The 14,974-nt window shown below is 40.0% G+C and overlaps 1 protein-coding gene across 3 annotated transcripts in view; it reads right to left on the bottom strand.

Annotated features, from left to right (window-relative positions):
- LOC139763622 (uncharacterized) overlaps positions 1 to 14,974 on the bottom strand; it is a 77,746-nt gene that overhangs the window by 38,036 nt on the left and 24,736 nt on the right. For all 3 annotated transcript variants that reach the window (XM_071689854.1, XM_071689856.1, XM_071689855.1), the window contains 2 exons: positions 2,380 to 2,506; positions 459 to 585 (listed from right to left, as the gene is read on the bottom strand). In XM_071689854.1, coding sequence (XP_071545955.1) covers positions 459 to 585; positions 2,380 to 2,481 — 229 coding nt within the window. In that variant the 5' untranslated portion in view covers positions 2,482 to 2,506. The remainder of the gene's footprint in view (positions 1 to 458; positions 586 to 2,379; positions 2,507 to 14,974) is intronic.

The following is a 14,974-nucleotide window of genomic DNA, read 5'->3' as shown; positions in this document are numbered from 1 at the left end:
ACTGAAGAGCATGCTGAAATGGTTCGGACAGAGGAAAAAAGGATGAATAAAGGTTAACATGAAGACGTGTCAGAAGTGGACGGAACAAAAACAGGAAGACCAAAATGAAAGGTGTGCACAGGACAGAGTAAATCTGAACAATGTCATATACAAGGGTTGATATGTCAATGGACTGAAAAGGGGCATGTGAAGCACCTGGAGTAAACCATGGAAAGGTCTATGGGGCCTGACTGTGGATAAGGAGCAAACATTTTGGTGCACTGCACATGAAAGCTAAAGAATGGATGCAAGTGAGTGTGGCCCTTCTTCATCTATTCTTGGCTCTACCTTGCTAAAGCAGAAATGAAAATTATATAAGAAGAAACAAACTACCTATCTCTATTCCATTCATTCAACTTCCTTACACTTCAGTACCCTTCAACAAAATATTTTAAATGCTAGAGATAGAGAGCACTTACTTCGGTAGAGTTCTCGTTCTACAGTGGACCTGCTGTCGCATTCTAAGATGTGAGCCTGGTATTCAGGAGTGGGTATTACATGTGTTGCATTAAACACACACACTTTCATATCAGCATTGGGGTAATTCTGTTGACACAGTTAAAAAGCATTATTAGCTCATATTTAACGTGCCTTTACTTATATCTTCAAATACAGTACAACAAATAGAATTCTATAACATTCTTGTGATTTACGCTATAAAATTGCATTGTTCTCCATCGAAAGCAAGATCTCATGGAAGCAAAATGAGGAGCCTTAAAAAAACTTCAGTTTGAACTTGGAAACTATTTGAAGTGCCCAAATTGCTTAAAATCATACTTGTGTCAAAATTATCAGCTATTCCCACCAACAGAGTAATGAAAAACACATAACAATGCTCATTATAAGTTATACCACTTGAGTGTTTAGTCCAATTCAGTCAAACCACTGTTCAGCACCTCCTTAAAAATCCAGATGTGTACCAAAAGTTTTTCACAGGGCTGTTAGTAACTTTATTTGCTCAAAGATGTGAAGAAGATAGCACAAAGAATATTTAGCATTTTTTGGGCCAAGGTCAAGAAATGGACATGAATTACCACAAAAATAAAAGGACGACTGCTATCAAAAAGGACAACTGCTCAGCACGCCCCATGACTACAGACTTAAAGAGCAAAATTTTCTTACCACCTACCACCACAGATAAGCTCCAGCCAATAGATCAGGGGTGGATTATCAACTCAAAAATACACTGTGGATGGTAGATGATACCCCAGCTTATTTAGGCCATAAATAAGAAGCAAGATAGAACAAAAGAACGTGATAATGTTGACAAGTCTTGGACAATGGTGAAGGAAACAGGTTCAAACTGCTTACACCTACAGAAATTCATATAATTCACAACTACACTGAATAAGCATGAAAAGAAGGATGAGACCAACCCTAAAACTCATCTACAATGAAGGCCAGCACAGAGATTTCCGGAGAGACAACCAAGGAAGCTTCTGTGAAGGTGAATAATATTGTACAATTTCTGATGTCCAATTTATCAAATCCTCAGACCAAATTAGGTCAAAACCATTTCACTGCATCACAAGGGCTCATGATGTAACATTTCATATACAGACTATGTAAACAATGTACTAATTTGCATGCAGATGCACTCACAGAACCAGTTTCAAGGCAGCTCCTCTGAAATCAGACTTATCAATATCATACTATATATATATGGTATAATGGCAATTTTAAATCATGAAAAATCAGCATAATGAAATATATGAAAAACAAAAGAATAATCTGAATTTCTCATCATTCTTTTTCATTAGAAAAAAAAAAACTCATCATTCTTACCTCAAAAAAAAACTTTTTGGGCTTAAAATATAAATCACCAAAATATGCTCCTCTTTTGGACAGCAAAAGGTAAATGACTGCTGAATCGGCTACCTTTAAACAAGTGCTACAGTAAATGCAGGAACAACAACAAATTTACAAAAGATAATGAACTAGCAGATAAAAGTGAAAGGCTTTTCAGAGCCAGCATGATAAATGTGAACAAAACTTTCTGCTGTGCTTGATAATGTAAAAGTAAAGGATGGACTTTGTAGCATTATCAGAACAAAATATTCATAGAACAAGAATTCTACAAGCGTGTATCCCAAATATGCAAGCAACCATAGTCTTTTTCAGCAGAAAAGTCAATTCATACATATACACCACTTATGGCAACATAATGCCTATGTTATGATAGCATTATTCAAAAAAATATTCACAGAACAAGAATACAGCAAGTGTGAATCCCAAATATGCAAACAACCATAAAGCCTTTTTTAGTAATGGCAACAAAGCCTGTTAATCCCCACCACCACCTAATTCTCCTTTCCTCAATTACCTAACTAATTATCATACCTTTTTACATTTAACTAAGTGTTGCGCCATCCGATGGGGTAATATTTGATGGACTGGATTGTAGGGGCACGGCTTCAACTTTTCAATTGCTCGGAAATCCATCTTTGCGTCTGCAGTTACTACGATCCTGAAATAAAATAACTTTAAGGCCTGATCAGCAGAAAAATGGGTTTAAAAAAATACCTAGGCCTTATTACATTAGGCTGACTTGTAAATTCCATTACAGGATTAAAATCTTGCTACTGCAAAGCAAAAGTCTGCCTTAATACTGGTTTAAAACCACCATTTACCATATGAATCTAATACCATTGGAATATTCATTAACCTGATTTTTTTTTTTTTTTTGCTTTGTCGCTGTCTCCTGCGTTTGCGAGGTAGCGCAAGGAAACAGACGAAAGAAATGGCCCAACCCACCCCCATACACATGTATATACATACGTCCACACACGCAAATATACATACCTACACATCTTTCCATGGTTTACCCCAGACGCTGCACATGCCCTGATTCAATCCACTGACAGCACGTCAACCCCGGTATACCACATCGATCCAATTCACTCTATTCCTTGCCCTCCTTTCACCCTCATGCACGTTCAGGCCCCGATCACACAAAATCTTCTTCACTCCATCTTTCCACCTCCAATTTGGTCTCCCACTTCTCCTTGTTCCCTCCACCTCCAACACATATATCCTCTTGATCAATCTTTCCTCACTCATTCTCTCCATGTGCCTAAACCATTTCAGAACACCCTCTTCTGCTCTCTCAACCACGCTCTTTTCATTTCCACACATCTCTCTTACCCTTACGTTACTTACTCGATCAAACCACCTCACACCACACATTGTCCTCAAACATCTCATTTCCAGCACATCCATCCTCCTGCGCACAACTCTATCCATGGCCCACGCCTCGCAACCATACAACATTGTTGGAACCACTATTCCTTCAAACATACCCATTTTTGCTTTCTGAGATAATGTTCTCCACTTCCACACATTCTTCAAGGCTCCCAGGATTTTCGCCCCCTCCCCACCCTATGATCCACTTCCGCTTCCATGGTTCCATCCGCTGCCAGATCCACTCCCAGATATCTAAAACACTTTACTTCCTCCAGTTTTTCTCCATTCAAACTTACCTTCCAATTGACTTGATCCTCAACCCTACTGTACTTAATAACCTTGCTCTTATTCACATTTACTCTTAACTTTCTTCTTTCACACACTTTACCAAACTCAGTCACCAGCTTCTGCAGTTTCTCACATGAATCAGCCACCAGCGCTGTATCATCAGCGAACAACAACTGACTCACTTCCCAAGCTCTCTCATCCCCAACAGCCTTCATACTTGCCCCTCTTTACAAAACTCTTGCATTTACCTCCCTAACAACCCCATCCATAAACAAATTAAACAACCATGGAGACATCACACACCCCTGCCGCAAACCTACATTCACTGAGAACCAATCACTTTCCTCTCTTCCTACACGTACACATGCCATACATCCTCGATAAAAACTTTTCACTGCTTCTAACAACTTGCCTCCCACACCATATATTCTTAATACCTTCCACAGAGCATCTCTATCAACTCTATCATATGCCTTCTCCAGATCCATAAATGCTACATACAAATCCATTTGCTTTTCTAAGTATTTCTCACATACATTCTTCAAAGCAAACACCTGATCCACACATCCTCTACCACTTCTGAAACCACACTGCTCTTCCCCAATCTGATGCTCTGTACATGCCTTCATCCTCTCAATCACTACCCTCCCATATAATTTACCAGGAATACTCAACAAACTTATACCTCTGTAATTTGAGCACTCACTCTTATCCCCTTTTCCTTTGTACAATGGCACTATGCACGCATTCCGCCAATCCTCAGGCACCTCACCATGAGTCATACATACATTAAATAACCTTACCAACCAGTCAATAATACAGTCACCCCCTTTTTTAATAAATTCCACTGCAATACCATCCAAACCTGCTGCCTTGCCGGCTTTCATCTTCAGCAAAGCTTTTACTACCTCTTCTCTGTTTACCAAATCATTTTCCCTAACCCTCTCACTTTGCACACCACCTCGACCAAGACACCCTATATCTGCCACTCTATCATCAAACACATTCAACAAACCTTCAAAATACTCATTATCTCCTTCTCACATCCCCACTACTTGTTATCACCTCCCCATTTGCGCCCTTCACTGAAGTTCCCATTTGCTCCCTTGTCTTATGCACTTTGTTTACCTCCTTCCAGAACATCTTTTTATTCTCCCTAAAATTTAATGATACTCTCTCACCCCAACTCTCATTTTCACCTCTTGCACCTTTCTCTTGACCTCCTGTCTCTTTCTTTTATGCATCTCCCACTCAATTGCATTTTTTTCCTGCAAAAATCGTCCAAATGCCTCTCTCTTCTCTTTCACTAATAATCTTACTTCATCCCACCACTCGCTACCCTTTCTAATCAACCCACCTCCCACTCTTCTCATGCCACAAGCATCTTTTGTGCAATCCATCACTGATTCCCTAAATACATCCCATTCCTCCCCCACTCCCCTTACTTACATTGTTCTCACCTTTTTCCATTCTGTACTCAGTCTCTGATGTATCTTACCTAATTTTGTGAATAACCGAGGTAAAACTTTTAACTATATATTTACTCTCCCTGTGCCACTTTGTTTCAATACTAATTAATTTACCTTCTTAAAGGAAAGTTACTACAATTATCAAAAGTCCAAATTTGTTTGAAAAGTATAAAAAATTATAAAAACAACAGTCCTCCATGGGTTGTTTATGGAAAGCTCTTACTGGTGTGTATTTTGTACAATCACTTCCTGGACAAGTAACAACTAAAAATTTTTTTTTCCAAATACATTCAGGAATTTCTTATTTGCATGTGCTAATTTCTACATATGCAACTGGTTTCCAAAGTCAGTCGCTGAGATTTCTTCAATAATGTTGGTAATGACTGGGTTCCATGATGCCAACATATTTCTCTTGGATCATTATACTTAGTCCCATACTTTCCCTGAACTCCTAGCTTTCATTGGATCAAGACTGTAGTATAAAGCCACAATGGGGTGTGAAACCCAATCTACCAAAACAGATTCCTTCTTTCTGGTCCTATATAAGTTGAAAGAAAGTGATATAAGTAAAGTAAAACATGTATTTGAAAAATTTTCTCAAAATCTTATGTTATGCTGAAAACTCATCACATACAAGATATCAATGCAGAAAACTTTACACAATATAAATAAATAATCATTGCAAATAACCAATAACCTTCTTTTCATGGTTTGGGAATCAATCCCAAAATTCCGAAGATTACTGCACAAGAGCCTATAAATCTTTCTTGGAAAATAACCAAAGTTGACATAATGAGCAATATGGCTTGAGGTTTCTATTAACCCTAAAGAAAGATGTCACAGATTTTGAAATCAAAATTCATCTTTATTAAAAGAAGACCAAAACTCCTATTTTTTTTCAACACTTTCTGTGCACAAGTGTTTTCTGCCTAATGCTATACAGTGTAAATAAAAATTACATGGTTCATTAAGGGGGGCACAGAAAAAAAAGCCACTATATTTCTTATGAATTAAGATATTGCAGTCATGGTTATTAAAGGGATATGCACAGGCCTACAGTCACTGCCATAAAACCTGTATGGGGCTCAGCTCCCATTCTTGTAAGTGCATCCTCCTTGCTCTTGCTATCATACATTTCCACTTTGCCCTCCTCCCCAGAAATTAGAATGATCATTTGATGAGCTCACCCATAAGTTCTATTTATGGAGTATGAATGTTCATACAGGTGGCAGTAGAGTGGCACACCTTGCTAGTTGGGCAGACAGGGATAGAGTGGACAGGTTATGAAGTAACTTTTCTCTACAGAAGTTTCTTTTGTGTTAACAAACAGTTCCATTTGTTACATTTCAGCATACAGATTTGTAAATCTACACATGCATACCCAAAAAAAATTCATATATCAATTATCTTACTGTTCCTGAGGTAGGGAGAAAGAATTCTATCTCCATATTCCCTGCCCGATGTAGAAAACAACTAAAGGGAGCGGAAGCAGGGGGCCTGGAAACCCTCCCCTTCTTTTATTTCAATATCTAAAAGAGGAAACAGAAGGAGCCAAGAGGGGAGTGCTCATCTTCCTCTAAGGTTCAAACTAGGGTGTCAATGTTTGAGGATGTAACCAAGAGAAGAGAGATGGGTAGTATGTTTGAGAAAAGAAACCTGGATTATCTGGCTCCAAGTGAAACAAAGCTTACGGGTGAAGAGAAAGAATGGTTTGGAAATGTCTTAGGAGTAAAGTCAAGGGTTGGCGAGAGGGCAAGAGATAAGGAATATCACTACTACTCCTTTCTGAAACACAAGTTGTGGGAGCATGTGATAAAGTGCAAGGAAGTAAGTTCTAAAAAGATGTGGGTAAAACATAAATGAATGGCAAAAGATGGGTGTTCATTGTGCTTATGCACCTGGCCATGAGAAGAAAGATCATGAGGGGCAAGTGTTTTGGGAGAAGTCAAGAGAGTGTGACAACAGTTTTAGAGTACAACATTGGGTATTACAGATGGGCAACCTAAATGCAAAGGTTAGTAATGTGGCAGCTGAAGGTATAATTTGTGCACATGTAGTATTCAGTGTTATGAATGGACATGGTGAAGGGCTTGTGGAGTCGTGCTGAAAAGAACTGGCGATTGGGAATACCTGATTTAAAAAGGATACAGATCTCGAAATGGATCAAAAATGGATGTATGTCAGCATGGCATTTAGATTCGTGTACTTGTATTGCATTCTTTCATCCAACTCAGATTTCTATCATCTCATTTTCTATCAATCAGCTTTATTACATGATTCTTACTATTCAAGATTCTTTAGTTCACGGACTGATTTATTGAAACTTTCAATAAACTTTTTGGCAGTTCCTTCGCCAGCACTTGCCACTTCACCTGTGACTTGAATGCTGTGCAAACTATACCTTTTTTAAATCTAATGAACCATGACTTGCTGTGAAGTTCTCAATGTTGTCCTCTCCTGCTTGCTCCTTCAAAGTCTCAAAAAGACTTCTAGCCTTCGCCTTAATTGTTAGCAAGGTTAGTGATACATGATTTTAAATTTGATCTTCCATCCACAGCATTAACAACTTCTCCATTTCATGGATGGGCCTTTGTTGTTACTTTGTCATAATCATAGACTTCATACTTGCCGAATCTTACATTGCTTCATGTTTTTTTTTTTGTTTCCTTTAAAATTGTAGACTGCCAAACGAGACAATTGCAGACCACGTGCAATCACATACACTTTTTTCCTCCATGTTGGGTGATCATTTTCAATTTCAAATAGAGTGTTTCTCAGATTCATACAATTTCAATTAGCATGCAATGGATTTTTCCTCTGGCTTGTCATCTTTGGGGTTTAATAAAAAAAAAGGTTCAATTCAGCACAAAAATTTGTTAGTTTCGCTTGAATAATGCATGCCTACATAATGGCAATTGAGAGCAAGATCTGAGAGCGATGCTGTGATGTACACAATGCTGGGATTGTCTGACATCCACTATCATACGCATGCAGCCATTTGCACTGACGGACATACAACCAAGCAGTCTGTTGTGGATGAGAGAGCTTGGGAAGCGAGTCAGTTGTTGTTTGCTGATGATACAGTGCTGGTGGCTGATTCAGGTGAGAAACTGCAGAAGCTGGTGACTGAGTTTGGTAAAGTGTGTGAAAGAAAAAAGCTAAGAGTAAATGTGAATAAGAGCAAGGTTATTAGGTACAGTAGGGTTGAAGGACTAATCAATTGGGAGGTAAGTTTGAATGGAGAAAAACTGGAAGTGAAGTGTTTTAGATATCTGGGAATGGATTTGGCAGCAGATGGAACCATGGAAGCGGAAGTGAATCACAGGGTGGGGGAAAAAGTTCTGGGAGAGTTGAAAAATGTGTGGAAGTCGAGAACATTATCTTGGAAAGCAAAAATGGCTATGTTTGAAGGAATAGTCGTTTCAACAATGTTATATGGTTGCGAGGCATGGGCTATAGATAGAAGTGTGTGGAGGAGGGTGGATGTGCTGGAAATGAGATGGAGGAGGACAATATGTGGTGTGAGGTGGTTTGATTGAGTAAGTAATGAAAGGGTAAGAGAGATGTGTGGTAATAAAAAGAGTGTGGTTGAGAGAGCAGAAGAGGGTGTTTTGAAATGGTTTGGTCACATGGAGGGAATGAGTGAGGAAAGATTGACCAAGAGTATATATGTGTCAGAGGTGGAGGGAACGAGGAGAAGTGGGAGACCAAATTGGAAGTGGAAAAATGGAGTGAAAAAAATTTTGAGTGATCAGGGCCTGAACATGCAGGAGGGTGAAAGGCGTGCAAGGAATAGCGTGAATTGGAACGATGTGGTATACCGGGGTCAATGTGCTGTCAATGGATTGAACCAGGGCATGTGAAGCGTCTGGGGTAAACCATGGAAAGTTTTATGGGGCTTGGATGTGGAAAGGGAGCTGTGGTTTCAGTGCATTATACATGATGGCTAGAGACTGAGTGTGAATGAATGTGGCCTTTGTTGTCTTTTCTTAGCACTACTCGTGCACTTGTGGGGGGAGGGGTTGTCATTTTGTGTGTGGCAGGGGTGGCGACGAGAATGAATAAGAGCAGACAGTATGAATTATGTACATGTGTATATATGTATATGTCTGTGTGTGTATTTATATGTATACGTTGAGATGTATAGATATGTGCATGTGCGTGTGTGGACATGTATGTATATACACGTGTATGTGGGTGGGTTGGACCATTCTTTGGACTGTTTCCTTGCGCTACCTCGCTAACGCGGGAGACAGTGGCAAAGTATAATAATTGTAACAAATATGTATATTTTTAAATTCATGTCGTAAATCGCAAAGGTCACAAGTCAAGAGCATCTTTTTTTTTTTTTTTTTTTTTATACTTTGTCGCTGTCTCCCGCGTTTGCGAGGTAGCGCAAGGAAACAGACGAAAGAAATGGCCCAACCCCCCCCATACACATGTACATACACACGTCCACACACGCAAATATACATACCTACACAGCTTTCCATGGTTTACCCCGGACGCTTCACATGCCGATTCAATCCACTGACAGCACGTCAACCCCTGTATACCACATCGCTCCAATTCACTCTATTCCTTGCCCTCCTTTCACCCTCCTGCATGTTCAGGCCCCGATCACATAAAATCCTTTTCACTCCATCTTTCCACCTCCAATTTGGTCTCCCTCTTCTCCTCGTTCCCTCCACCTCCGACACATATATCCTCTTGGTCAATCTTTCCTCACTCATTCTCTCCATGTGCCCAAACCATTTCAAAACACCCTCTTCTGCTCTCTCAACCACGCTCTTTTTATTTCCACACATCTCTCTTACCCTTACGTTACTTACTCGATCAAACCACCTCACACCACACATTGTCCTCAAACATCTCATTTCCAGCACATCCATCCTCCTGCGCACAACTCTATCCATAGCCCACGCCTCGCAACCATACAACATTGTTGGAACTACTATTCCTTCAAACATACCCATTTTTGCTTTCCGGGATAATGTTCTCGACTTCCACACATTTTTCAAGGCTCCCAAAATTTTCGCCCCCTCCCCCACCCTATGATCCACTTCCGCTTCCATGGTTCCATCCGCTGACAGATCCACTCCCAGATATCTAAAACACTTCACTTCCTCCAGTTTTTCACCATTCAAACTCACCTCCCAATTGACTTGACCCTCAACCCTACTGTACCTAATAACCTTGCTCTTATTCACATTTACTCTTAACTTTCTTCTTCCACACACTTTACCAAACTCCGTCACCAGCTTCTGCAGTTTCTCACATGAATCCGCCACCAGCGCTGTATCATCAGCGAACAACAACTGACTCACTTCCCAAGCTCTCTCATCCCCAACAGACTTCATACTTGCCCCTCTTTCCAAAACTCTTGCATTTACCTCCCTAACAACCCCATCCATAAACAAATTAAACAACCATGGAGACATCACACACCCCTGCCGCAAACCTACATTCACTGAGAACCAATCACTTTCCTCTCTTCCTACACGTACACATGCCTTACATCCTCGATAAAAACTTTTCACTGCTTCTAACAACTTGCCTCCCACACCATATATTCTTAATACCTTCCACAGAGCATCTCTATCAACTCTATCATATGCCTTCTCCAGATCCATAAATGCTACATACAAATCCATTTGCTTTTCTAAGTATTTCTCACATACATTCTTCAAAGCAAACACCTGATCCACACATCTTTATACACAAATATATGTATGCGAGCATGTGAGAAGAGATGGTCAATGGGCATTATCAAATTACATATTAATTGATAGGTGTGTAAAAGAGAAATTTTTGGATATAGATGTGCAGAAAGGAGCAGCTAGAGGGATGTCTGATCAAAATTTGGAGGTAATGGTGAAGAATTGTAGAGGTTTTTGAAAAGGTGGTGAGAGTAAGTGAGCTTCAAAAACAGATGTGAAGAAATACAGGGTGAGATTAAGTGTAGAGGGCAAAAGGTGAAAGTAGATGAAGTGAGGGGATTGGAAGAGGAATGGAAGGTTATGGTTAGCAGTGATGGCATGTGCAAGAGATACACATGTTATGCAAAAGGTGAGAGGTGGGAGGAACAAATAAAGTGGCTAATGAAAAAGAAAAGAGATGCATTTGGGTGGTACTTATAGGGAAGGAGTGCAAAAAAAAAAAATTGGGAGATGTTTAAGAGAGTGGCAAAAGGTCAGGAGTAAGGTGATGAAAGTGAAAAAGATGGCAAGTGAGAGCTAGGGTAAGAGTATCATCAATTTTCAGGGAGAATTAACAGATGTTTTGGAAGGAGGTAAATAATGTCTGAAAGACAAGAGCACAAATGAGAACACTGGTGAAGGGAGCAGAAGGGGAAGTGACAACAGGCAGTGATAAAGTAAGGAGGAAATAGAGAGAGTATTCAAAAGGTTTGTTGAATAAGTTTGATGACAGAGTGGCAGATAAAAGGTGTTTAGGCTGTGGTGTTATGCAAAGCGAGTCATGGAGAGTGGTTTGGTGAAGAGAGAAGAGGTTGTGAAAGCCTTGCGTTAAGATGAAATGTGGCAAGGTGGGTGGAGAGTATGGTATTGCAGATGAGCATATTAAGAAAGGGGGTGACTGTTGTAGTTTGGCTGGTAAGGTTATTCATTTTATGTACTGATCATGGTGGAATGCACATATAGTGCCACTGCATAAAGGCAAAGGAGATAAAGGTGAGTGCTTAAACTAGAAAGGTATAAGTTTGTTGAATATACCTGGCAAGGTATATCAGAGCATCAGATTGCACAGCAGCAGTGTGGTTTCAGAAAAGGTAGAGCATGTATGGATCAGGTGTTCGCTTTGAAGAATGTAAGCAAGAAATACTCAGAAAAACAGAGGGATTTGTATTTGGCATTCACAGATCTTAGAGAAGGCATATATGACATGACTGATAAGGGATGTTTTGTGGAAGGTCTCAAGAATATATGATGTGGGTAGCAAGCCACTAGTAGTAGTAAAGTTCTTGTCAAGGGTGTTAGGTGTGTGTACAAGTACGAAGGGAGAAGAGCTAGGGAACAAGGAAAACCAGGAGACCATATTATTGATGGAAAGATGAACTGCAAAAGATTTTGAGCAATCAGGGTCTAAATATGCAGGAGGGTGAAAGGCATGCACAGAATAGAATGAAATGAAATGTGGTATACTGAGGTCAATGTGCTGTCAATGGACTGAACCAGGGAATGTGAAACATCTGGATTAAGCCATGGAAAGGTCCGTGGGGCCTGGATGCGGATAGAAAGCTGTGGTTTCAGTGCATTACACATGACAGCTCGTGTGGATGCGGGCCATTGTGGCCTGCCTTTGTTTCCTGGCACTACCTTGCTGCTGAACGGGACTGCAATCATGTGCAGGAAAGAAAATGTCTATATTATCCTTTTTCTTTTCCTTCATGGATGACAGTAAGTATGAACATGTACATGTACATACACAGTAAACCCTTGATTTAATGGACTAATTGGGGGGAAGGGGTGTCCGTTAATGCTGAATGTCCGTTAAATCGAATGTAATCTATGGGCATTTTAATATAATATACAGTAACACACTATACAGTTCACACACTTTTAACTATTACTTGATGCCATTTAAAATTGTAAGGATTGCAAAATCATTTAATGAATAAAGACAATTTTCAAATTACAGGAACACACTGTATACAACCTGACCACACGGTAGCTTGAGACATACCAAAACGAAATGAATATACCCCACACTACCATAAACATGTGCAATATGACATGCACATAGTGTGGAGTCTGAGATTTTTGATACTTTTTCTTTTTTAAATTATCGTTAATTGACTTATTATTTGCCTGGTCCGTTAAATTTGAAATCTATTAAACTGGGGTCCATTAAATAAAGGGTTTACTGTATATATACACACTCACACACAGAAGAGAGTGACAAGAGTGAGCTAGCTTGGAAAGAAGACTTGGAGGAGGAAGTACTAGGAGAGACTGACTATAGAACAGTAAAAGTTGAGAGCAAATGACATGAGTGGAGCAAGTGAGGAATGGGATTATTTAAGGAAGCAGTGATGGCATATGCAGGAGATGCAAGAGGCATGAGAAAAGTGGGAGGTGGGCAGACTAGAAAGGGTAGTGAATGGTGGGATGAAGTTGTTAAAGAAAAGAGAGGCATTTCGATGATACAAGGAAGGAGTGCAAATGACTGGGACATGTATATAAGAAAGTAGGAGGAGGTCAAGAGGAAGGTAGCAAGGCTTGAAAAATAGGGCAATTGAGAGTTAGGGCGAGAGTATTACTAAACTTTAGGGAGAATAAAAAGATTTCTTTAAGAAGGTAAATAATGTGCGAAGAGAACAAATGGGAACATCAGTGAAGGGGGCAAGGGGTGAAGTGATGACGAGACGGAGTGAGTATTTTGAAGGTTTGTTGAATTTGATAAGAGTGGCAGATGTAGGGTGTTTTGGTCGGGGTGGTGTGCAAAGTGAAAGAGTCAGGGAGAGTGGTTTTACAAAGAGATAAGAAGTGGTGAAAGTCTTGCGGATGATGAAATCTGGCACAGCGGTGGGTTTGGATGGTATTGCACTGGAATTTATTAAGAAAGGGGATGATTGTGTAGTTGATTGGTTGGTAAGGATATTCAGTGTATGTATGGATCGTGGTGAAGTGTGTGAGGATTGGCAGAAAGCATGTATAATGCCATTGTGCAAAGGCAAAGGGGATAAAGGTGAGTGTTCAAACTACAGAGGTACAAGTTTAAGTACTCCTGAAAAATTTTAAAAGGGTATTGATCGAGAGGGTGAAGGCATGTACAGAACATCAGATTAGGGAGGAGCAGTGTGGTTTTAGAAGTGGTAGAGGATGTGTGGATCACGTATTTTTGATGGATGCGAGTGAAAAATACATAGAAAAACAAATGGATTTGTATGTAGCATTCATGGATCTGAAGAAGGCATACAATATGGTTGATAGAGATGCTCTATGAAAGGTCTTAAGAGTGAGAAGCTTTTATCAAGGGTGTAAGGCATATGCATGAGAGGGAAGAGAGGAGAGCAATAAAGGTTGGTCTGAGGTAGGGGTGTGTGATGTCCCCAAGGTTGTTTAATTTGTTACTGCATGAGGTGATTATGGAGGTAAATGCAAGAGTTTTGAAGAGGGGCAAGTATGCAGTGTGTTGGGAAAGAGCGGGCTTTGGAAGCAAGTTAGCTGTCGTTCACTGATGATACAGCACTGGTGGCTGATTTGAGCGAGAAACTATACAAGCTGATGACCAAGTTTGGAAAAGTGTGAAAGGAGAAAGACAAGAATAAATGTGAAGAAGACCAAGGTTATTGGGTTCAGCAGGGTTGAAGGACAAGTTAGTTGGGATGCAAGTTTGAAGAGAAAAATTGGAGGAAGAAGAGTTTTAGATATTTGGGAGTTAACTTAGCAGTGACTGGAACCATGGAAGTGGAAGAGTCAGAGGGTGGGAGAGGGGGTGAAGGTTCTTAAGAGTGATGAAGAATGTACGAAAATAGAGAACGTTATCTCGGAGAGTAAAAATGTGCATGTTTAAAGTAGTAGTAGTTCCAACAATATTATGTGGTTGTGAGGTATGGGGTATAAATAGGGTTGCATGGTGGAGGGCGTATATGTGTTGGAAATGAAATGTTTGAGGACAATATGTGGTGCAAGGTGGATTGATCGAATAAGTAATGAAAGGGTAAGAGATGTGTGTTAATAAAAAGTGTGTGGAGATATCAAAAGAGGGTGTGTTGTGGTTTGGACATATGGAGAAAATGAGAGAGGAAAGGTTGACAGGATATATGTGGCTGAGGTGGAGGGAACAATGAGAGGTAGGAGACCAAATTGGAAGTGGAAGGGAGGAGTGAAAAATATTTTGAGCGATTGGGACCTGAACATGCAGGATAGCAAAAGGCATGAAAGGAATGGTGTTAACTGGAATGATGAGGTATACTAGGGTCGATGTGCCGTCAATGGACTGAGCCAGGAGATGCGAAACATTTGGGGTAA

This window comes from Panulirus ornatus, chromosome 47 (genome assembly GCF_036320965.1).
Source record: "Panulirus ornatus isolate Po-2019 chromosome 47, ASM3632096v1, whole genome shotgun sequence".
NCBI lineage: Eukaryota > Metazoa > Arthropoda > Malacostraca > Decapoda > Palinuridae > Panulirus > Panulirus ornatus.
This window is presented reverse-complemented; position numbering and strand designations above follow the sequence as displayed.